Source organism: Cupressus sempervirens, chromosome 6 (genome assembly GCF_028749045.1).
Source record: "Cupressus sempervirens isolate cs-2001-9-10 chromosome 6, ASM2874904v1, whole genome shotgun sequence".
NCBI lineage: Eukaryota > Viridiplantae > Streptophyta > Pinopsida > Cupressales > Cupressaceae > Cupressus > Cupressus sempervirens.
Genome location: NC_143123.1, coordinates 511,308,502 through 511,333,951, shown reverse-complemented (window position 1 = coordinate 511,333,951; position 25,450 = coordinate 511,308,502). Strand labels below are relative to the sequence as shown.

At 35.4% G+C, this 25,450-nt stretch overlaps 1 protein-coding gene across 3 annotated transcripts in view; it reads left to right on the top strand.

Annotated features, from left to right (window-relative positions):
- Positions 1-25,450, top strand: part of LOC149553267 (2-oxoglutarate and iron-dependent oxygenase domain-containing protein CP2-like) — a 252,525-nt gene that overhangs the window by 155,209 nt on the left and 71,866 nt on the right. For all 3 annotated transcript variants that reach the window (XM_089788736.1, XM_089788737.1, XM_089788738.1), the window contains 2 exons: positions 12,027-12,151; positions 12,872-12,990. In XM_089788736.1, coding sequence (XP_089644862.1) covers positions 12,027-12,151; positions 12,872-12,990 — 244 coding nt within the window. The remainder of the gene's footprint in view (positions 1-12,026; positions 12,152-12,871; positions 12,991-25,450) is intronic.

Sequence of the window (25,450 nt, the reverse complement as noted above, 5' to 3'; positions counted from 1 at the left end):
CCTCTTAGGATTTGTAATCCTAGAAAGAACCATAACTCTACCCATGAACAATGAATCCTCCATGGGAACTATGAGAATTGTTATTATCAAATCATGAAGGTGTGAAGAGAACCATAGGCAGGAGGCGGAATCTGTCTACCTCCAAGGATTCTAAAATCCTTCCATACACCTAATCTCTTCCTTGAGCTAGTAATGATTAAAACCCAAACCAAGCCTTCATATTGTAAATCAAGAAAGAAGATGGAGGATATGGGGCATGGATGATAATATGTTGACAAAAGTTGGAGAATCATACCAGTTTGGCCAGAATCAATAAGGAATGATGATAAGTTTAGAGAAATGAAAAAAGAGAAAATCCTAGGGAGGTGGCGAAATTTGTATACGTCTCAGGATTCCCAATCCTAGCAACAGTAAAAAACTCCCTCTAGTTTTATGCTTATTTGAATGAGGAGATAGGGGGTGCGACTATGTTATGAAAAGAACAATAAAAAACTTGACTTTGCACCCCCCTCCACGCCCCAAACAGGTCCAACATGAGGAAGAAAAGGGATTGAAAATGTTTTTATTAACTAAAAGAGGTACAAGTTGGCCCAAGACAAGACACACCCCTTAATGCCTCATCTCACCTATATAAGGAGGGAAACATTGATTCATTTTTGTTGAAATGTAGAATCAGTCAAAGTAATATTGAGTATTTGAATCTAATATGTCGTATATAAACTGATACACATAGACACATGTGTGTATATATATGTATACACACACATATATACGTATACACATATATATGAATGTCTATATATATGTATACAAACACACACACATATATATATATGTATACACACACACACACACACACACATATATATGTATGTATGTATGTATACACATATGATTATATGCGCACACACACACACACACACACACACACATATATATATGTGTATGTATACACATGATTATATGCACACACACACACACACACATATATATATATGTATATATGCATACATATATATATATATATATGTAAGTTACATGTTCATGATTTAGATCGGGCTTCTCTTAGTACCGTCACCGATTCATATTGGGTTGCTTCAATATTGATATTATAACATCTGTGTTATCTCCGATTAGGGATCAGGCTCCAAATTGTATTGCCTTCGATATATGTTAAAGTGTTGTTCTAATTAATATCGAGCATCTCTTATCAGGCTCATAATCAGGCATGATTAGTTTGGATCAAATCACCGTTTGGTTATGATTACCTATGTGGCCTTTGGCCACGTAGAGTCATGCCCCTATGGGTACATGACCCTTTATGTTATATAAATGTTAACTCTCATCGGTGGACAAGGCAATATCAATAACAGACATACTTGCAGTCCCAGAATTGGCAGACTTATATATTGCAGATTATCAAATACTTTCTCATCAGCACTTGGCATTCTAAGATAAAGATTATTGTAGCATTGAAGACAAATCAAAGTTGCAGACCTGCTGCACGCAAATAGGAAGAAGAAGAAGTAAGTACAAGTCTGATATAAAAGTCTAATATTATTTCTACTAGAGATCCTTATATTTAACATGGTATCGCTGATAAGAAATTTTATTATTCAGAATTAATATAAAATTTCAGACTTAGCCATTTTAGAATTTCATTCTCAAAATTAAAATGGTCAACCATGTAAGGTTAGAGGATAGATTGGAGGAGTCATCAAATTTTTCTTCATGAAAAATTTGAATGATGATAGTTCTAAGAGAAATGGACTTAGAAGATTATGTAGAATCAAACAAAGCTATTCTTGAGAATGATCTAGACAAAACGACATGGAAAAAGCACAAGAATAAGGCCATGCAAATTATTATAAACTCCATTAAAGATCATATTCTCCTTTCTATTTCCAGTCTTTCTACAACATTTGAGATGTTCTCCACTATTAAGAACACCTTTGAAATCAATAATACTAGCAGATTGCTGACATTGAAGCAAGATCTACTATACATCAAGATGAATAATGGAGAAACTGTTACGTGCTATTTCCTAAGAATCTCAGAATTAAAAGATCAACTTGCGACCATTGGAAATGAAGTAGATGACAAAGAACTCAACATTATAGCCCTAAAAGGACTACCACTATCTTGGGAGACATTTATTCGTGGACTGAGTTCTTGACTAGATCTTCCTAAGTTTGAACTACTAAAAAACGAATGCACTCAAAAAGAGTCCAGATTAATTACGAGAGGAATCATTCCAAATCAAGAGGGAGAATTCCAAGCTCTTCAAGCAAGTACCAATAATAAAGGAAAAAAAGAAAGGGAATTCATCAAGACAACAAGGAATTTACCAAATCATACAAGAAAAGAGAATGGTCCAAAGTACAATGCTTCAAATATGACACATTCGGTCACACTCATAACTTCTGTCCAGAATGAGAGAAAATTCAAGCAGCCCTAGCAGAAGTTAAGTATGAAAAGGATGAAAATCTTACATTTTAAGTTGTTGAACAAAGAGATAAAGAGGAACGAGAATCCCATAGTGAGGAATGAGAGGGAGAGTGATACATTTCCAAAGTTCCAATACATAAAGTGACATATGCAATGTTGTACTCAGATAAATCAGTTATCTATAAATTTAGGTTTTGAATTAGAGATATGGTATATGAAGATTGATGAGCAAACAATAGATATTCTTACTGAACCTCTTGCCAATCTTAAATTGGAATATTTCAGAGGTAAAGTTGATATGATCAAATTGTAAGTTTTGAATATTGAACTTAAGTTTCAATTTATATAGGTGTATATGCTTCTAAGTTGAATAGTTGCATTAGATATGTAATGAAAGATGACGATCTTTCAAAGACATATATTCAAAAGGTAATCTTTGTAAGGTGACAATTTTACAAATGATAGGCCTGTTATTATGACAGTTTGTTCCGGACATGTCGGAAGTCATGAATAACAAATGCATTATGATTACTCTAGATATTGTTTTAGACAATTAGAGTTCATAATATATGCTATGATAGTGTTCATAGCATGGTGATTTAAATTATTTGACAAGTCTCTATTTTTAAAGTGGTAGTGTCAAATAATGTGTTGTGTAGATATTCCAATATCTGATTTCATTATTATTTCTCCCTTGCTAAAAAGAGTGTTGAAGTTTAGCATCAATCAAAATAATACTTAGTATCTAAATCTAATATGTCGTTACATACATACATACATACATACATATATATATATATATATATATATATATATATATATATATATATATATATATATATATATATATATATAAGTTACATGTTCATGATTCAGATCGGGCTTCTCTCACTACTGTCACCGATTCATATCGGGTTGCTTCAATATTGATAATATAACATCTGTGTTATCTCCGATCATGGATCGGGCTCCAAATTGTATTGCCTTTGATATATGTTAAAAGTGTTGTTCTAACTAATACCAAGCATGTCTTATCAGGCTCATTATCGAGCATGATTAGTTTGGTTCAAATCACCGTTTGGGTATGATTACCAATGGTCATGACCATGTAAGATCATGACCTTGCGTGGCCTTTGGCCACATAGAGTCATGCCCCTACTGGGACATGACCCTTTACGTTATATAAATGTTAACTCTCATTGGTGGACAAGGCCATATCAATAACAGACATACTTGCAGTCCCAGAATCGGTTGACTTATATATTGCAGATTATCAAATACTTTCACATCAGCACTTGGCATTCAAGATAAAGATTATTGTAGCAATGAAGACAAATCAAAGTTGCAGACCTGCTGCACACAAATAGGAAGAAGAAGAAGTAAGTACAAGTCTGATATTATTTCTATTAGAGATCCTTACATTTAACAATTTTCAAATCAAACACAAGCAGATTTACCTCCGCATTTAGCAAGTGATTTATTCCTTATAGGCAGTGAATCTTTTTCCTTATGGGCAGTGAATTGTCTTGCAATTAGGAACAACATCAAAGAAGAAGAGTAATCTCCTCCGCGACGATGACTTGGAAGCTTGTAGAGCCAGCGGATTATCTTGTAGAAGCAGCAGTTTCAACTTTGTTAACAATTTGATGGTTCAAACAGTTGCAAATTTAAAGCTCTCAATGCAAAATTCATTCAAAATCAGATATAAAGTGTGGTGAATTAAAAGAAACCTTGGCATGCTCTTGCATCTCAAAACACATTTGAATGCCAAGTTTTGAAGAGATTCATTTCTGATTAAGAGATCAAGGTCATTTTATAAAAAAGTCAGGACTTTGATTCGCAAAAATAAAAAAGAAAGAAAGAAATTTGATTTTGAATCAAAGAAAATTTCTGATCAAAGAGCATTTTATCTCCTTATTTTGATGGGAATTCTTGATCAAATAGTTTTAATAGAATGTGAAATTCAGATGCAATGTCATTTCATGAAAACTTAAGATTGCCTTCAATTCGTTGTTTTCTTATCAATTTGTGAGCTTAATGCAATGTCTCTTTTGTTTTTGCAAGGTAAAAAAATGAGAAGCTTGGAGAAGATGGCAAGATCAAACTTGAGGACTTCAAATAAGGAGGTTTGAAAACCAAATTATAAAAGTGCAAATTCAAGGCAAGATGAAGATGGAATTCAAGAAAGCAAACAAGGAGATAAAATAGATAGATAAGATAATGATATTAATGTCCAACTAAAGACCACAAAAATGTCTACGGGACTTGAGGATTACAATAAGAAAGCTGACAACAACTGGAGCACCAAACAGTGTCCAAAAGAATAGCGTACAACAAAACAAAGAAGTAAAAAAGGAATAGAGAGAGGCCAAGACAAAGACTAGGAGTCCTTTCTAGGTAGAAAGAAATCAGTCACAGAAGGATACACCTGCCAATGGATAGAGGCTCTGTTCTGTCTCTGTGAACTCGTAGATGAGTGTCGCTAATGGAAATGGCCAGTACAGGGTCTGATAGACCTGGAGTGACCAGAAGAACTGGTAGAACTAGACGACCTTTTCACACCAGGCAAAGGAGATAAGTGTGTAATAAAGGTAGTAATGAGCTGAGTAGATGTATGCCGATGAGGAACTAGTGACTGTAATGTACTATCACGGAGTATAGTGGCCTCTTGAAGATAAAGTGCAAGGCACCGCTAATCATAGTAACTGAAAAAATCAAAAAGAGAGACAATCCCAAAATAGGTAGAAAAACCTCCCTCTAATCTCATAATAGATAGGGCAACAAAAAATAAAGCGAGTCTCTATCTCAATCTCATTTAACATACGTAGCTTATAGATTTGTTCCCCATTATCAATATGATGGTTGGTTTGAGCTTGAAGACAGTTAGAACCAACTCTGAAGGACCCTAGGGAGATATGCAGGGCGTGAGACCACCGCGGAGAAAGGTAGCTAGGACAAAAAATAATCCCATCAGAGATCTCCAAAAAGTGCTCTGCATAGGACATCCATGGATGAAGGCCACTAGGCGGGTTAATCTAGGTAGTGGTAATGTATTGTCTATAAATGTCAAGTTTGACATGCTCGTTTAACTCTTTCCGTGAGGGGACGAGATGAGCGGGGGCTTTTAGTGAGAACTGGCAAGGAGGAAGGTAGTCAATATCAATCCCAATTGATCCCAACAGAGAAGAAGCCTGTGCATACCAGCAGTGGGCGCAAGAGTATGAATCAGAACTCGTAGTAGTAACAAAAGAATAAGATGCCAAGTAGGAGTACCAATCATGTTCACCAACCAAATTTGCAAAACCATGCAGACAATGGAGGAACCAAATCAGTTCAAATATGGCCATGAGATTGAAGGGATGAGCACCAAACTTTGCAAGAATGATACTATGAGGAGTGAACTTGTGACATCTAATGATACACCACAAGAGAAAAGTCTGAACTCGCTCGATCGAGGCCCAGTCAGAACCAAGGAGAGACGGGCCCCAAACCACAGACCAATAAAGAACAGTCGGCCATGCAAGGAAAGTCCAAGAGGGATAATTTGGACGAGGTGTCCTTAAAGTGATGTCTAAAGCACTATTTTTCAAGCAAAGCAAGAGAGCCCATACCCTTATTGACTCTGGGTTGAATCCCGTCTCATACTGAACCGAGGACTAGAAAACTTAACCCCTAGATACGTATAAGATGAAGTGATCTCAATCTCTTGTCCCTTAAAAAAGAAGTGAAGATGAGAAGTATTTAAACAATTAAAGATCATAACCCGAGTCTTACCTAGGTTAACCACAAGTTGTCACTGGACACAAAAGGAAGCCAAGCCATCAAGAAGCTTTTGCAAACTGTCTGGAGAGGAAGCAAGAAGAACCACATCATCAACGAAAAGAAGAATGGAGAAAGAAAAATTAAAATTTACTAAAGTGAATGAATTGTCAAAACTTGAATTTCCTTTGGAGATCCAAGTTCTCTTTGAAAGGATCAAAGCTACATGAAGGACTTCATCACTTCAAGAAGATCAAAGTCAAGGCATCAGAAGAGATATCAAGTTTGCAAGTACAATCAAAGCTCAAATCATGGCAATGAGAAAATTTCCAAGGACGAAGATGGAAAAAAAATTGAGAAGATGAAGCAATTTTGGAATATGCCATCACAATTGAAGGCTTGATAATGTTGAGTATCAAGAGATTTTCTTTTCACAAAAAATGATCAAGTCTACAAAATATGGATGTTAAGGTGACACCCACTTGTCTTTTACCAATCAAAAATTACACTTACACATGTTCAAGTACATTCATTCATACTATGCAAAGCGTACAATTTTCTCATTGGTTCGCAAAATCATTGCAATTTTCATACTGGCCCATAGAGTGGTCCCTTAATGTAATTGGATGATAGTGTGAAATCCTAACTAGGGTGATGGATAAATCTTGGTACTTGATCTTGGCCCTTCATTGTAATTGAGAAACTATAAGTTGGGACTTTAGTGAAATAATTTTCTACTAAGCTTCTTGCAGATTTATTTCATCTATTCTCTGTATTTTCCTTATTTATGAATGATGATTTCTTAATGTTAAAATTCTATATATATAGTTTTTCATTCTTAGAATTGTGTACTTTCATAAATAATAATTATATTCATAATATAATTATATTAATTATATATTATGTGAATGATATATATTATATAAATTATATTTCTTATTATTAATATTAATAATATTATTGCATAATATATTTACTTTATATATTATTAATCTAAATATTATATTCTATCTTTTAATACTTGAATTGTGTGTGCGTGTGTGTGTGTGTGTATATGATCGATAAGAGGCTGAAGCCAAGATTAATTAGTGTTGTGATAAATTATTATTATTATTTATCAAGCTTAAGTAGACTTGAACCCAAGACCTCCCAAATAAGAGGCTCACAATTTACCATTGTGTTGTAGGCTCTTCCCTATTTGAATAGTAATATATTATGCAATATTATAGTATGATTATATGAAATCATAACTATTTCGTTATTTATATTATCATTATTTTATTGATTTATTATTTTTCTATATTTTAATCATATGGTTCTCATTTTGACAAGGATATCACAGTCCTCCCCTCTCAAATTTTACTTATCCTCATGCAAAAATCATTTATACATTTTTTTTTTTGTAGAACCATTATATGAAGCATATAATTGGGTGCAAGATGTAAGGGATTTAAGGAGTATACATCATAATGCATGAAAACACAAAGCATACACAATGTAGACACAAATTCGTGAAAATACAAAGCAGACACATGAATGCATAAAAACATGAAGTAGACAGATGAATGCATGAAAACATGAAGCAAGCACGATGTATACGCATAATACATGCATTCTTGATTAATGCCTTATTGTTCACTAGAGTCAAGAAGATGATTTACAATATTTACTTTTCAATAGAATCCTGCAACCACAAGTGATCAGTACACATGTGTATGTATAAGAAAATGTGAGTTATGCTAAATCACTCCAAGCTGATCCCATACTAAGTCCAAGAGTGGAACTTTGGCCCCATTGGCCTCAATGGTAGTGTTTATGCATCCATAGGAGTTGGCCTACTTAGCGGGTTGCTTGTTTTGTTTTTCTTTTATTATCATTCTTAGTCGAGAAGAACATATATGATATAAATAGATTGCTTAGGCACTAAACTCAACAGTTTTCTTCAAGGTTTCCGTAGATCCATTCCCTTAATCCCATCTTGGATGTGTTCTCAAGGCATCTTTGGGACACTGATCCTTACCCATTTCGGAATAACCGATTGGCTAGATATACACTAGCCTCTCCTTGAATACACCTATGTTCTTCTCTCTCTTGAGGCTACCCTTATAGGTAAGTAATAGAGTATATGTGAATTGAAAAGATCATGCTATTTTGGTTATAATTCTATCCTAGAAGGATTGATGAGATACGATAGGTTGCTTTGACACCAAACTCAATGGTCTCCCTCAAGGTTTTTGTGGAATAGCTTTAAGAGAAAGTGGACTATAGATGCAATTTCATTTCATGAAAAGTATATGATTGCTTTCATTTCATTGTTTTCTTATCATTTTGTGAACTTAATGCAATCTCTCTTTTGTTTTTGCAAGGTAAAGAAAAAAGAAGCTTGAAGATGGTGACAAGATCATGCTTGAGGACTTCAAACAAGGAGGAGGTTCGAAAACCAAATTATTAGAGTGCAAATTCAGGGCAAGATGAAGATGGAGTTTAAGAAAGAAAAGAACAAGGAGAAAGAAAAATTAAAATTTACCAAGGGGAACAAATTGTCAAAACTTGAATTCCTTTGGAAATCCAAGTTCTCTTTGAAAGGATCGAAGCTACATGAAGGACTTCATCACTCCAAGAAGATCAAAGTCAAGGCATCAGCTGAGATATCAAGTTTGCAAGTACAATCAAGCTCAAATGATGGCAATGAGAAACTTTATGAGGACGAAGATGGAGAAAATTTGAGAAGATGAAGCAATTTGGGAATATGCCATCACAATTGAAGGCTTGATATGTTGAGTATCAATAGATATTTTCTTTTCACAAAAAAATGATCAAGTCTACAAGATATAGATGTTAAGTTAACACCCACTTGCCTTCTACTAGTTGAAAATTCCACTTGCACATGTTCAAGTACATTCATTCATATTATCCAGAGTGTACATTTTTCTCATTGGTTTGCAAAAACATTGCAATTTTCTGATTGGCCCACAGAATTGTCCCTTTATATAATTGGATGATAATGTAGCAACCCTAACTAGGGTGATGGATAAATCTTGGCCCTTAATCTTGGCCCTTCATTGTAATTGAGCAACTATAAAAGGCCAAGGCTTTCTCATTTGTAAAGGGGTTAGATGGTAGACTCATTTAGAGGAAGAGTCAGAGTGGAGATTTGTTAACGTTGTTTTCGTAGTGCCATCAAAGTAATTGTTGATTCATTGTTGGTTTTCATGGTGGATTACTTGTATTGCTTCGGAGTATTGCACAGTTTCTTCAATTCCTCATTTAGGATATTATTTCATGTTAAGTAGAAGTTGACGTAGATGAATGGAAGATATTGTTGAATGTTGATTAATTGTAGAACTAGTGTCCATATGTAGTACGTAATAAAGTAATGTAATTAGAACTAGTTAAGCCTTTTTCAGGTTGGAGTAGTTAGGAAGTGAGGGGTTGCGTCCATTGGTTTTCCCAACCAACCGACCATTATATAAGAACTTTGGAATATGGATGATGTACTCATGTTTTTGGTAATCAATAAAGAAAGAACATTTCCTTGTGATTTTGGTATTTTTGTACTAGTAATGAATATTGTGTTGGTATAATTCAATCTATGTTATATTGCTGTGTACATTCTGTGTCGTGAACCATTCTACACCATACCTTTTGGTACTTGCTGATTGTAAGTAACAGCATAGGGCTAATCTGGGCCTAATTTGAAAATGTTTAACTTCTATTGGAGATGTCCATTTAGATTGCAACTTCATAGGGTATTTGGATGAATGTTGACAATGTGAAATTCATTCCAGCATTCGTAGAAGATAGCACCTTCCTAGGCCTAGTTGACATGGTGAAGAATAGACTAGTTAGAGACTCACGCCATCATCAACTTGTCTTACATACTTAGAGTTAGATAGAATTTCATCCGTTATCCTTTGCAATTGTTTGGTTAGAAGTGATTGATGAAGTTAAAATCAAGTTGATATCCATTGAATGAACAACGTAATTCCCTTTGTGACAAGCAACACATCACATTATAAAATTGAGTGAAAGTCCATGATTAAGAAGGAACCTTGTGATTGTCTTATTTGATCACACAATTCATATACATTGTTTAACATATGAGCATCTTGATTCAAGAGAGAGTTGGAGACTTAGTGTTTCATCATGGGATACTGAGTGTTCGATTTGCTTGTTGTAGTGGAACAAAGCTCATATTAATAGGACCCCGATTATGAGAAGAGACACAATAGCTTGTTCGAAAGAGAGGTCAAAGGGGTTGAGGATGTACTGAAGCCCATAAAAGATGCATGGAATGAGGCAGGGGTATCCATTGTTTCAAATGGATGGAAAGATTCAAAAAATCATCCCTTGATCAATGTTATAGCAATGTCCTCTAAAGGGGTAGCGTTTTTCAAATCTGTGGATGGTAAGGGACAAGTAAAAGATGGACAATTAATTGTTGATATTCTCATCTCTTCCACTGAGACAATGATATCTAGAAGCGTTGTTCAAGTCATAGCGGACAACACAAAGAATTGTAGAGCTACTGGTTTGTTGGTTGGAGAATCATATCAACATATCTTTTGGACACCTTGTGTAGTTCACTCACTCAATCTTATGCTACAAAAAGGTTGAGAATAAAATATTATAGAAAACAATATCATGATACGCTGGGAAGTCTTCCACAGTAGAGACATTTAGAAGTGTTTTATGGGTACAAAGAAGCATTCCTAGACTCTTTTTGGATGATGATATGCAAGATTTGATTATAGATAAGCTCACAATCCAAGTATTGATGCTCTTCGTCATCAGTTTAAGAAGGATGCTCATAGTTGGTGGTACCTCCATGGCCAACATTTCCAATTCCTGCGGCCGCTGGCAATAAAAATTATATCACAAGTAATTTTTATTATAATTTTAATATTTTTGATCTTCATAGGTTGCTAGTAATTTTATGACTTTACTAATTTAGTTTTAAAAGTTTACTTTATCTTGTTTTTGTAGGTTGCCAATTCATCTGCATCAGAAAGAAAATGGAGCACACATTCTTTCATCCACTCTATAAAGTGCAATTGGTTGTAATAAAAAAGAGCAGAGAACTTAGTATACGTGCATTCCAACTTGTGTCTCCTTTCACACAAGTAGAATGAATACAAAGAAGGGGAGTCAAAGATGTGAGATATAAATTCAGAGCAGACAGACTTGGATTCTTCTACTTCTCAGTTTGCAGTTGCTGCATTTGAGGACTTGGACACTGAGAATCTTACTGGTGCAACTGATCCCATTAGCCTTGGCACTATTTGTGAATCAAGTAATGCCATTAAAGAAGAAGAAAAAGAAGAAATCAATAATCCATTAGATAATTTTTTCATCAATAGTATTTTTCTTCAATTTATTGTGTTTAAAAATAAAAATATACTTCCAATTAGTTAACCTAGATTTATTTGTGTACTACAACTATTTGCATTACATGATAAACTCAACCTTGTTTATCAAACAATCTTTTTATAGGATTAACCTCCCTCCCCTTCTGTCCCCCCACCCCCAACACACACACACACTGCCATATCCAAAAATTATCCTGCTGGGCTGCATTTCCCAGATTTGTCCTACTGCTCCCTGTTATCACTCTTATCAAAATGCCATGGAGCATAGGTTTCCTTGGCTTCCAGTAATTAAACATTTGATATGCATGGACTTGGGAATATAGAATTTTGCATTTTATGAGTTTATAATGGGCTATATTGTTTTTAACATCTCTGTATTTTACTCTATATGTTTTATTGTTATTGTTAATTTGATATTTATATTCCTGATTGTGTTTCTAATGTCTACAGGTTTTCATGTGGATGACTCAGAGGTAACTTTAAATGTTTTCTTGGGAAAGCAATTTACTGGCGGGGAGCTTTTTTTCCGTGGTGTACGTTGTGATGAACATGTCAATGATGAAATTGACACAGAGGTGAGAGTTAAGGGAAATATCTTAATTGAAATAGTTTGTTTTAAGTTCCCTTCTTTGAGATGCCTGCTTTCATTATTTCCAAGCCACATGCTCTCTGATTGTGGTATAAGCACTTGATGTGCCAAGAGGTTCTATGTAGTTTTTGACATGGACTGGTTTTCTCAGTTCTCAGTAAGTGTAGATATTACCTGGAGGGACCTTTAGACCAATCTGACCAATGTATTAGATGTGACGAAAAAGAAACTGGAATTTGTTAGCATCTTCAATAGCCAAGAAAAATAAAGATAATTAAATGTCTTTTGATAGTCAAAAGTTGGTCAAGAAGACTCAAAAGAGCATACTCAAATACAATACAGAAGCACTGGGGTTGAAAAATTCCTATATTTTGAAAGCCAATTCAACACAATACTAAAGAAATGTAATGAGATGTTAGGTAATCTCAAAGCATTTAGGCCCCCGGGAGCAAGCTAAATACAAAAAGACTTGTGAGGCGAGACCCCCATAGAGATGCAGACCTGATGAAGATAAAAGTGGGAGTACAAGCAATTGACAAATACCCATACTATAACAGTGCTTTGGATACCTAGTCTGATTGACAGCCAGTAGAAACATGTTTTTAGTTCTCTGATGTTTTAGTAGTCACTGTTAGTATAAATTATTAGAACCTGCAACAGCTGAACTGTCCTTGATTATGAAAATTGTCTATTTCCCATTTTGCAGGAAATTTTTGAGTATTCCCATAATCCAGGCTATGCTGTTTTGCATGCTGGTCGCCATCGTCATGGAGTAAAAGAAATTGCATCTGGTCATAGGACTAATTTGATTCTTTGGTGTAGAAGGTTAGTTTAACCTTCCAAAACGTTTGGTAATGTGCTGTGCTCATACATTGATTGGAATCTTCGTGTTTGCGTGGCCTTTGATTTATTTAATGTACTGCAGGAAGAGTGTTCCTGTGTTCTTAACTTATATTAGATGAATAGTTTAATGATGCATATTTATGATGATTTGAGTATTTTGTTCTTGCTGGATTTGCTTTAGTATGCTGGCATTCTGGTTGCCATCGTCATACTGGTCATAAGACTAATTTGATTCTTTGGTGTAGAAGGTTAGTTTAAACTTCCAAAGTGTTTGGTAATATGCCGTGCTTATAGATTGATTGGAATCTTTGTGTTTGCATGGGCTTTGATTAATTGTTTGTACTGTAGGAAGAGTGTTTCCGTGTTATTGCATTGATCTTAATTTATATTAGATTAATAGTTTAATGATGTATATTTAGGATAATTGTAGTATCTTTTTCATGCTGGATTTTCTTTGGTGTGTTTGATACTTATCTAAAGTACCTGTTTGTAGGAAACCCCTGGATCAGGGAGTAGTTAATTCCCAGTTTGTTCCTTGTTGGTCTGGGCAGGTTTTTTTTTTGTTTTTTGTTTTGTTTTTGTGATTGGCTTCTCTGCACATAATTGTTACTGCCACTGATCAAGGAGGTTGTGGCATGACTTCAATGACATTGCATCATTACTTTTCTGTCAAGTGGTCTGTTGGGTGGCCATTGGGATTTGATATGTCATTAACAATATTCCTCTGTTTCTCATTCATGGAAAGAATAATCAGGGGAAGCTGATGAATATGTGCATAAAAATGATGTTATTATTGTCATCACTTGTGATTTATTTTGTATGTTGTTTTTTCATGTTTTTTGGAATTATACACTTTTTTGGTAGGTATGAGGCTTGTCTTAAACTAGAATGTCTTTGGAATATGTTATCTGCTGCCTTATGCTCACATAAAAGGGACCATGGTTTTACAATCTAATATTGAAGTCCATTCAACCTTTTATAACTATTATGGTTGTTATGTTTATCTTATTTATGTTATATGTTATTTGAATTTATTTGTGATTTTCTGGTAAAAATATGTACATATTTAATATTTATGGTGTTTTCCCCTTTTGTATGGACGAGGCCAACTCCAATTTTTCTTTTTCTGTATTGGTGGACCAAATCCTTCTACCTGAACCGGACCTCAAACCAGTAACATTAATATTTATGATTGTAATTTCTGTTCTTATATTGGAAGTGTATCCCATTGTAAGGTTGCTTGTGACAATTGTTCTTGTTTGACCTCCTTTTTAAGTTTGTTGGCATGCATTCCTTAAAGGAGTTGATTAAGATTTCTGTTCATTACTTTCTAATCTGGATCCACGCCATCTAGTTTACCAAGTTTAATAATTTTTGTTTATTCTCTGTTTCTGATTATGAAGATTCTTAGCTCTCCAATATAATATATCTTTGATACTTTTTTGTATTCTTTGCTTCTTATCTGGACATAATGTTACCAGTTGCTTAATATTCTAGGAATATCTACAGTCGTCAGCAATACTGATACATGAATAGCAAGAACGCCCATTCCTTCTATGGGATTGGTGTCATCTTTCTTTATTGCTTCTCTGATGGTATAAGTTGTTCCCAGTCTTACCTTATATGTTTATTCTCTTCATCATCAGTTGATCATAGTGGAGTATTATTGGTTTAAGAGATGGATTCTTTTATTTTTAACAAAACCCCAAATTTATATAAATATTTGAAAAGGGTACTGTATGACTTATTTTACCCAAAAATTGCGACGTAAAAGTATGCGCCCTAAATTTTAGGTGTTACACCTTCCTTTGCCAGCAACAATTAGAATTAAATATACATATGTCTTAATAAATTCAAACATAGCAGAATGTGCCAATGAAAGGACAAAGTCCACCGTTAAGGCACATGAAAATTGAAATATAGCTGCCTGTTAGAATGAAGAGGCAAAACCCATTCTAAAGGTTGAATGAATGAAAGTTTTTAATAATGTCCACGAGGCCAAAGAAGCCCATGTGACCCCCTAAATAGCACTTTGTATCTTCTTCTTTAAATCTGCTCTTCTACAATGAATTTTGATTACTAGGTTTGATGTAGGAGCATCTTGGGTTTGCTTGCAATCCTGCATGTTTGAGAGGGATTTTGGTTAAGGGTTATGGAGCTTGGTGAATACTGGGAGCTTAGCATGGTCTATGGAGCTCGGCATGGTCTTGGTTGCTCGGCATGGTTTGGAAATTTGGTGTTTGTTTCAGGCTGTATAACTAATTTTTCACAATGAGTTAAAGGATGAAAATTTCAAAGATTGAAGAAGGCCTAGATTTCTACCTACGGTTCGAAGCTCGAGTTCTAATTCATTCGGAGCTAGGAAATATCACAATTTTACTAAGACATCGAATTTGGGAATTTAATTGTTGTAGGAGGCCGACTTGTGGCTTTTAATTTATGTATTTGTATTTAATTTGTGTTCTAGGTCGACTTGTGGCTTAGATTGGTATAAGTAGGGGTTGGGGGGGGAGTCTTTAGGCATAAATGATCCATTGTGGAGAAAAGGAGGAGCTTGGGAGAGTGAATTTTGAGAAGGGCTAGTAGCTGTGGCTTGGAAAACAAGGAGAATGCTTGGTGGGCTTGCGAGCTCAAGTTGAGATCTTCCTTGGAGGTTTCTACCAGAGTGTGGATCTGGACTAGCTAGGGTTTGGGTTTGGATCTTGCGGGATCTTGTAGAACTATTACTTGCTTTGTATCTGGCCGTAACCGGGAAGGCCTTATAGGCCGACACATTGCATGTAATCAGTTATATTTTATGAATATATTATTATGATTTGGTATCAGATCTTGCATTGTTACTTCTTGTTGTTGTGTTTCCATTGCATGGTTATATAGTTGGGGGCTAGGACATCTCCTTTGGGGACTCCCCTGCCTTGCACTATTGTAAGGTTTGCTGTTCTGGTTTCTTTGAATAAAGTACTTAACTGGAACAGATGTCATTGTATGGTTGGGATTCCATAATGAAATGTCATTGTGTACACCACTCCTTGTAGAATGGGCATATCCTTTTTTCTCAGTCTTCCTTAGGTATTATCCATCTACTTGTCTTGCACCTCACATGGTGAAACCTAATCCTAATTGAGCTATAAACATATATTTTCTCTTCATTTGATATTTGCTCATACACATGCTTTTTCGTCATAGTCTCCCATGGGGTTATATTCTTTGACATAGTAGCCTTTTTATGCCCCCTTTTCTGTTGACCAAATGATGCTCTTGAATTTTTCTCTCACAAACTTTTTTATTTCCTCATTGTTATTTGGACGTACTTGTATGTAAACATTCCATTTTTTTCATCCATTTGACATTTGGCTTCATCCATGTGCTTCGACTTCTTCTTCTATCAAATCTTTCATTCATAATCAACTTATGCCTATGGTGTTTTTCCCATAGTAACAAGAATCACAACGATTCATGCGATTCGGAGATTCGATTCAAGCCAAATGATGTTTTGTGAATCGGTGAATCAAATCAGCGATAAAGGGTTTATGAAATCAGTTACCAAATATAAAGGGTTTCTTAAATTTGCTGATTCGTGGCTGATTCGATTCCGATTCATGGCCGGTTCGCTATTTGATTTGGCCTTGCCCATTCCGATTCTCATTACTTTGGAATTTTTCCATACTTTGAGTTTTCTTTAAGTAGCTTAACACCTAGACCATGGCCGAAATCTTTAATGAGAATACCTATTTCGGCCAATAAAATCTCATAATGGATAACAATTTTAATTTTGAGACTGCTGATGATTAGATGTTTTTGTCTTCTTTCTACATGCCTCCATTTCTGATTTGACATTCTGCTTTCCAAATCTTGCACCTATAAAGGACTGCCGGAGTGACCAACGAACCAGGAAACATTTTTTTGGTTTTCCAATCCCACAACTTTGCATTCCTACATCTATTTTGAAAGGAATATAACAGTTTCCAACCTCCTTGAATTCTTTTTGCCCTACATGTTTCCCAGCTGATTTTGTTGTGAAAATCGATCCTGAGGTATTTGTACTCTTTCACTTTCTCTAAAGAATTGTTTTCGAAAAGGAAAGTGTTTTGCGTCTTCTTATCTCTTTTCAAAGAGAAAATCATCACTTTCATTTTGCCAGTGTTCACTTGCATCCCTACTTAATGACAAAAGGTTTCAAACGCCTTAAAGTGTTCCCTTAATCTGTCAGCTATTTTAGTAATTAAAACAAGATCATCTACATAAAGAAGTAATTTTATCACATATTTAGCTAGCTGAACTCCATCTCCATTAGTCTTGTTTAGCCATCCTTCCGATTTATCAATATATAACCTAGATAAAGTTGGAGAGAGCGGGCATCCTTGTTTGACACCAATACCACTGTTAAAACATTCTATCATTCCATTTATGGTTCTGATTTTGGTTTTGACTTGCTTATAAAGTCTACGTATGGCAAGTCTAAGCTTGTTAGGAATTTCCAATTTTTCCATTATATCCCAAAGTTTTTCACAGGGTATTGTGCCAAAGACTTTGTTTTAAAGTCTACGCATCAGAAAAAGGCCCAAGCACCTTGAGTAATTCCATATTTTTCTAACCAATAATCTAAGGGTAACATTGTTATCAATTGTAAACCATTTTGGTCTGAAAGTAGTTTGTCCCTTAGCTCTTTTCTCTTCTCTTTCCGCTTGCCTGCTTATTTTGAGTTTCTCTAGGAGGGAGGGGAGGTGATCATAATTGTGCAATAATTTGATGGATTATTTATTACCTTGCTTTTGTGGAGGTGATGTAAGAAAACCCTCTCCATTGACATCACTGAAGATATGTTTGATATGAGGTGCAAGGGCATCAATACCCCATTTCAATTATTCTTCTTGCAACCCATTATTGTCTTTCATTTAATGTTGTAGCTTCAGTTGGATTGAATGGACCTAGAGATAATCCTTCTATGGTCATTGGTTGATCATCTATTAAACAAACTCTCATATATATATATATATATATATATATATATATATATATATATATATATATATATATGTTACATATAATCATGTTTATATATATTATTGTTAATATATTGTCTAATGATGATTAACTTATAATTTACCATATAGAGACATGTCTCCTCTTCTCATATTTATATGACATTCAAATTTGCGTTTGGAACACATAAATAAATGGTACTGTTATTAATTTGTAGAAAAACAATCCTATAAAACTCAACATGGTATCAGAGCCATATTGCAAGTGTAAGATAAGGAATAAACGATAGAAGAAATAATAGTGGCTTGGATTTTGCACATTATAATTATATAATAGCGATCAATTCATTTATTGAGCACTTGACATAAAAAATAAATAAGGTAGTTCTATCTAAAGAGTGATGGCAAGATTTGAGGTAGAACTCCAAACAACTAAAACCACTCTTCAAGAGAGATTTGGTAATAATTACAACTCAAATCTCAATAGATCAACGGTGTTCCTCCATCGAGACACATTGATGTGTGAAAAAGAAATAATGAGGGATTCGAAACAACATTTAAAATTAATATTAAAAATGACGGGGTCATATCATATTGAGTGGTTATAAATTATCTCAACATAGCAGATTCAACGAGATATCATACATCAGGAAATTCATTGTAGAGGCGATGAGTCACATGAATTTGGCTTATCATTATGTTTGTATGACTGAATTCACTACTCGTGCTAGAAAAATATAATATGGTGTTTGGCACTGAAGAAGAAACTTATTATTGGTGCGATATATCTTATATACACAATTCTACATGAGACATCCTCATTTTATAAAGGCTGCGATTGTTCATCAATATACAAAGATGTTGACATTGAATATTTTCTGAAGGACCAAATGCTGGTATAGGCTTTGTATACAATTAAAGATGGCAGTAGGTTTGATTCCATGAAATTCCTCAAGATTGGTGGAAAGGAACAATATCATTATGCAATATGGACACTCTTGCTAATAATAACTCAACACCTGTGGTATATAATTGCGATAATTGGATAGCATTGAAGAGAAATACAGATTGCAAAAGAAGTGCTCCTAACATGCCAAAGACATAAGAAGGAACAAACTCAAAATTCACAAGTGATAATCCAAGTCAACATGTGTTAATGGATCTATGATAGCGTTCAAGTCAGAAGACATAAATTGTTGAAAGATGACGATAACAATAAAAATAATGAAATCCAAGGAAAATACAAGTCCAATCAAAACGTAGCATTCTCATATTTGACCACAAAGACATTATATTTCAAAGCTATTAATTCAGACTGTTAATATATGGTGGCAGATATAAGGTATGCTCTGCAATCATAATCCAGGTGACCATTAATATAAGCTATTGTTGATATCAGATTCGATTACTGGGCATCAACAAAAAGAGGAGACAGGAGATGAAACATCTAGTAAACGGACCATACATGCTTAGCATCGAACAAGAAAAGTTGTTCTATGACTTGTGAAGATCACATCCGACACATAGGTAACCAACATGTCTGGAGAATTGAGACTCATTCTAGAATCCCTTTCGGAGTGCCTGAGAATGATTTAGATCTAATTAAGATCCTCGTAGTGCGAAAATTACCTTGAAAAACGCTTCTACAAACATACAGATCTAGTGATCACTCAGTCAGGTATTACTAGTTCAGATCGTTGGCAAAGCAATATACAGATTTACACCCCAAGAAAAGTAATCAAATTTCTTGGAGGAACTCAGGTATTATATTTTATTGCTATTACAGAAAGTGGGTCTCATTAGTTCAAACTATAGACGAAGGTCATTGGACATATGAAAAATGCATGAGATAGAGGATTTAGTTACAAAATGAAGGTCATCTGATTTTTGAATGCATGAGACAGAGAATACAATAATCAAAACAAAGGTCATCATCTACTCAGAAGCAGCCATCAACATTGAGAATATATCACAAGGAGAATGATAGGGAATGATAACAAGGTCTGACAATTACAAGGAAGAATATCCTTATAGAGATAAAGACATGTTGAAAATGGGTTTACCAAAAATATTGGTTATGAGTTAAGAATTGAGCGGTCATCTATTATTTTTTTTGGTCAAGTGAAAACATACAATTCGTAATTCAATCATCAGGAAACTAATCAATCTGATATCAATGATCTGCTGTATATTCAGACTTATCTATGTTCTATTGGACCTCCTTTTAGAATGTAAAGTTAATCTGGAACATAAGGCAACTTCAATCATAAGTTAGTTATAGCATCGTAAGGACCACATCAAAGAATGCAGTGGTTATTGCAAACATTAAGCAAGACGTCAAACACAAATTGGAGAGTGATTACACAGCAGATCAATATAAGACCACAATGAACTACACATATCAACACTAGTTGTATATTATACACTCAGTGTCTATATTACATGCATTGACTCATCAAAGCTAATAATCATCTATTATTTGCAAGAAGATTAGTTATGATCACTGATGATAACAGCGAATTATTAAGAGAACAATAATAATTGATAAAAGTGGTAACAAATATAATGATCAATTATTAAGTATACAATATGTGCTTAGAAAGAGGTCTTGGGCATGTCTCTTGGAGGCATCCTATCTGATTGTGCCATATATGGAGATCTTTATTATAAAAGCTATATCCAAAATTGTGAGATGATTGAGTTAATGAAGCCTACATATTGCAGTAGTGATATACATTGTATCAATATAATATTTGAATAATATATGTTTCACAGTATCAGAGCCATTCAAAGTCAGCTCTAATGCATCTTGCCATATAATTACTCATCCAAACTGAAGTTTTGGTGCAGACGGAATCAAGAAGAGGACACTCAGTTCTGGAAAGAATTTGAAACAAAATGGACTAGGCCTCAGTCTAGTACCTTGACTAAGAATCAAGATGAATCAAACAAAGTTATCTAAGTTCATGAAGGAAAGTTCTTAGCTCTTAGCAGCTCTAGTGAAGTAGGCAAATTCACTCGTCATTAGATTGCCTTTTTTTCCTATAATTGGGACCATATTTGATGAGATGTAAAACTGTTCAATGATATAAGAATGGGAATTTTACATTGTGTGGGGGGGAGTGGGATAATAACCAATGTTTCATTCCCATTTTGAACCATCTTTAGAGGAGAGAAGAAATATGAGCCATCATTTGATTTGATGCATACATATCATTGAGACATATGCATTTTGTATTCATGAGCAAAGGAAGGCAGTTAAAACAATTATTTTACATGTTCATGTGAAAGAGATTAATGGTTACAACTAGTTTAACTGAAATATCTGAACTAACCATTGAAGGGAAAATCGAATAAAACTAAATTGAGGATTTTAAGTTTGCAATACCTTAAATTTCAAATCTGAAATCTGCCTCGAGTACCACCTGCAAAACACAGCTTAGTCCACACATACCACTTAGGGCACAAAAGTTATACCTTTGTATCGTAATAAACAAGACCATTTAGAGCAACAAAACCACTGTAACATCTCCTTTTCCCCATTGCTAATTATGACAATTTAGAGTAAATAAAAGTTATGTATATATTTATATTCACATGAATTAAGGATGGATATAACAAGCATCAAGTAAGTCTATCTCTTACATGCAGTCACATTTCATGTTCAATAGGAAAATTAACTGATTTCATTAATTGTCTAATACATTTAAAAAGGAAACTGATTTAAGGAGATTACTGATTAAACGATATTAACCATCTAACATTTCTTCAATTTGAGATTGTATCTCTGTCTTGTGCAAGCTTTGGCATTTTGTGGAAAGAAGCATATTATCAAGGGCTTAACCTTCCAATTGCGGACTCTTAAATATCCCCACACAATCTCAACTGAGAAAGGCCCTCCCTACCCGAAAAAAGACATGGGCACTCGGTTCAGCTACTAAGCATCTTGGTAATAGAGTATCGATCCACCGCTCGACTAGACAACAAGGTCTAAACATTAGGCTACCATGAGCTGACTTAATTATTTAGAGGTGATTATTTACTATTGATTTGTGTTTACGTAATCATGCAAGAGTATTTCCATTCTCATCTTTCATCTCGTCCATGCTGGTCCTCATGGATGAATTCCTAGGTGGTTCCATAAGTGGAATTTGATTATTGCTTATTAAATACTGCCCTCTTAATTATGTCCAAATCGGGTCCATGGCATTACAGATGAAAATTATAATTCTTTCTAGATTGCTTCCAATATCAACAGGTGTTGCACTCATCTTAGAGGCATATTGGCAATACCTCTGTACAAGCTGGCCCTCCTTGGCAGAGACTAATTAAAATAATACACCTTCAAACTTGGAAAATTGTAGTCAGAATAAAACTATTATGTTTTGTTCTTGACAAAGCTAGTCGGGCTGGGTAGTTAGGAGGTAAGGGAATGCGTTGGTTGGTTCTTAACCAACCGTTCCTATAAGTACTTCGAATATTGTCAATGTACTCAGGTTGATTTTGGTATTAATAAAGAAATCATTCCCTTGCCTACTGGTATTATGGTATGAATGGTACATTTTGTGTTCTACTTCATATGTATCTCAATTACATTATTCTGTATGATTAGCATATCTCTATGAACTTGAGTGATATTTTCACTCTACATTTTTGGCGCTGTTGCCTAAATCCGAACTTGGAGGTCGGTAGGATGGAGTAATGGAAAGGTCCTTTGTACTGCTCATCCAAGTAACAAATAGTGACGGGGAAGAGGAGGAAATAACTAGGGAAGATCAGTTGACACGTGATCTGGTAACGGCTTGGGAAGTTGCAGCTGATTAGTACGTACAAAGGGAAGCCTGTGAGAGAACGATCCCTAAAGGTACGGTATGCAATGAACTTTCAGTGCCACCAATGGTGTATGATCTCCTAGGAGAGATCCCTTTCCTGTCAGCACATAATTTGTTACGAGTGGAAGAGGAAAGAGCTGAGACACAAAGGGAACGACGGAGACAACAAATACTATAGTAGTTTGCGGAAAGGAGAACCAAGGAACGCAAAGAACACAAAAATTTCAAAAAGGGAAACAAATAATAAAACTGATTCATGTCCTTGATTCCAAACATATATCCCAAGTGGGTATAAGGAGAAGAAATTGAGGAAGAAGTCACCTTGAGGATACCATGTCTCCAACAATAGGAGGAGAAACATCATAACTTGAAGGGAGGACAAGGGGATTCCACGAGAATCCAAGAAGGGTTGATCAAGCATACAATCAAAGGTATAGCAAATTTGGTCATCTCGGAGACACCAATAAGGAAGTGGGATACAAAAATCCAAAGACACCTGCAAGGAGAGATCTCCAACAAGAGCAAAGTCAAGAAGAAGAGGATACTTTTAGTAGTTCCTCCTTGAGAGTGAACTTCTAGCTGAGAGGAGGTGTTCCATCAGGAGGAAGTGTTCCATCGGGAGGTGTCCCATTGGTAGGAAGTGTTCCATCAGGAGGAAGTGTCGGAAGAAGTGTTTCCACAGGAGGGAAAATGCCTCATGTAATCGCAATAGACAAACAAAAATCACCAAGGTTCATAGGGTATGGCTCGGAGGACCTCGCTCGACATTGTAAAACATGTATAACAATATGGCAAGTGAATGGAGAAAATGCTGCCGTAGAATGGCTAAAAGCTTTCCCGGCCACACTAAGATTTGGAGGTAGCAAAGAAAAACACATGGAATAATATCCACACAGCCTTTGAGGAACAATTCAGACTCTTGAGGGATGATGATGAAATGATAACAAATATTTATAACACAAGACAAGGGAAGACTGAATCTATCAAAGCCTATAGCAGAGGAATGAAAGAGCTGATAGGGAAACTAGACAACAAGCTAAAAGATGGACTAAAGAAACGATGGTTCATTGAAGGATTAGCACCATCCCTCAGGAAAAAGATGAAGATAGTCCCACCATCGAACTTTGGGGATGCATGTACCTGTGCTATAAACATAGAAAGCGAGAGTAAAACTTCCAAGGCAAGAAGGCATGGAAGTGCAAGTGAAAGTTTGGAGGAGAGCGAAGAAGAATCCAAAACCATTCAAGCCCTGAGAAAAGACCTGAGGCGATTAATGAAGTGGCAGGGAGTAAAGAAGAAAAGAAAGGAGAGAACTTTGGTGCATTGAGTGTGGAAAAGAAGGCCATACAAAAGAAGCATGCCCGAAGAAAGCATTTTGTGAGATTTGTTAGGTACTAGGGCACATAATTAAAGATTGCCCCTACAATTTAAAAACAAGGAGTGCTCAAGAATTCTTGACCCAAGGGGGGCAATCCACACCCCCCTCCACTCCGCCGAAGAAGACAAATACAAAAGCCTCACTAGGAGGATACAAAAATAATAGGAGAGGAAGTAGTAATAATAGCAACAACAAACAACAATAACAACACACTACGACGTCCACTCCAGTATGATTCTAAGCAGAAGCCAATGATCCAATGTAGGAGATGCAATGAATGGGGCATTTTGCACGAGATTGTCAAAGCGAAGGCAGTCAAAATTGGAGGAATGCTCTGTAAATGGTGTGGGCCAGGCAATCATGAGGATGCAAATTGCTCGAGATAGAAGGGGGTAAATATGCTAGACGTTGAAGATCCAGAAGGTGAAATTCTTGCTGTCACCCGGATGCAAGCTAGATAATTAATCTATCCAGATGCTACTATAGAGACCAAAAGATTTCAAGAAGCAAAGAAAAGACATTCAAGATAGCATGGGAGAGGAAGGCAAGATAAAGCCAGAAAAGCCTACTTCTAGTTGGGGTCTAACGAATATTGTGCGACAAGTACTGGAAACTACTATTCTAGTGAAGATAAGTGATTTATTAGAAACATTACCCCAATTGCAGGGAGCACTAACACAAGGAGCAAACCCAAAAGGGATAACTTCAAAGAAAGAGAAGGAAGGAGAAGTACAAACAATAGACAATACCCTACTCACCATAGGAATGGGGAGAACACCAGCGGTAGTAGAGATGGAGATACTAGAGTGCAAGCTCTCAAATACTATTGTTGATGGAGGTTCCAACGTAAATGTCTTATCAGAAGAAACATGGAAAGAAATAGGGAAGCCTACACTCTGGCCATCGACATCTCAACTAGTGGGAGCAGATCAACATGGGATCAAGAGTATAGGAACGCTCATGGGACAAAAAGTCATAGTTGGTATGCAACAATTTTTTATGGATTTTGTGGTTATCACCTTAGAGAAGAAAGGATACGATGCTCTATTAGGAAGAGGATGGTTGGTTGCAACAAAAGCTACCCATAATTGGAAACAAAACACTTTATCTATTTGAGTCCGAAGGTAGAAAGTACATCATAGATTTGAAAACCAGTCGGTAAGTCAAGTCTTGGCATCAGACTCCAAAGGAGAAGACTATGGAGGGATGGAACTAGATGAGGAAGGAGTACTTAGACTGGGGGAATGCTT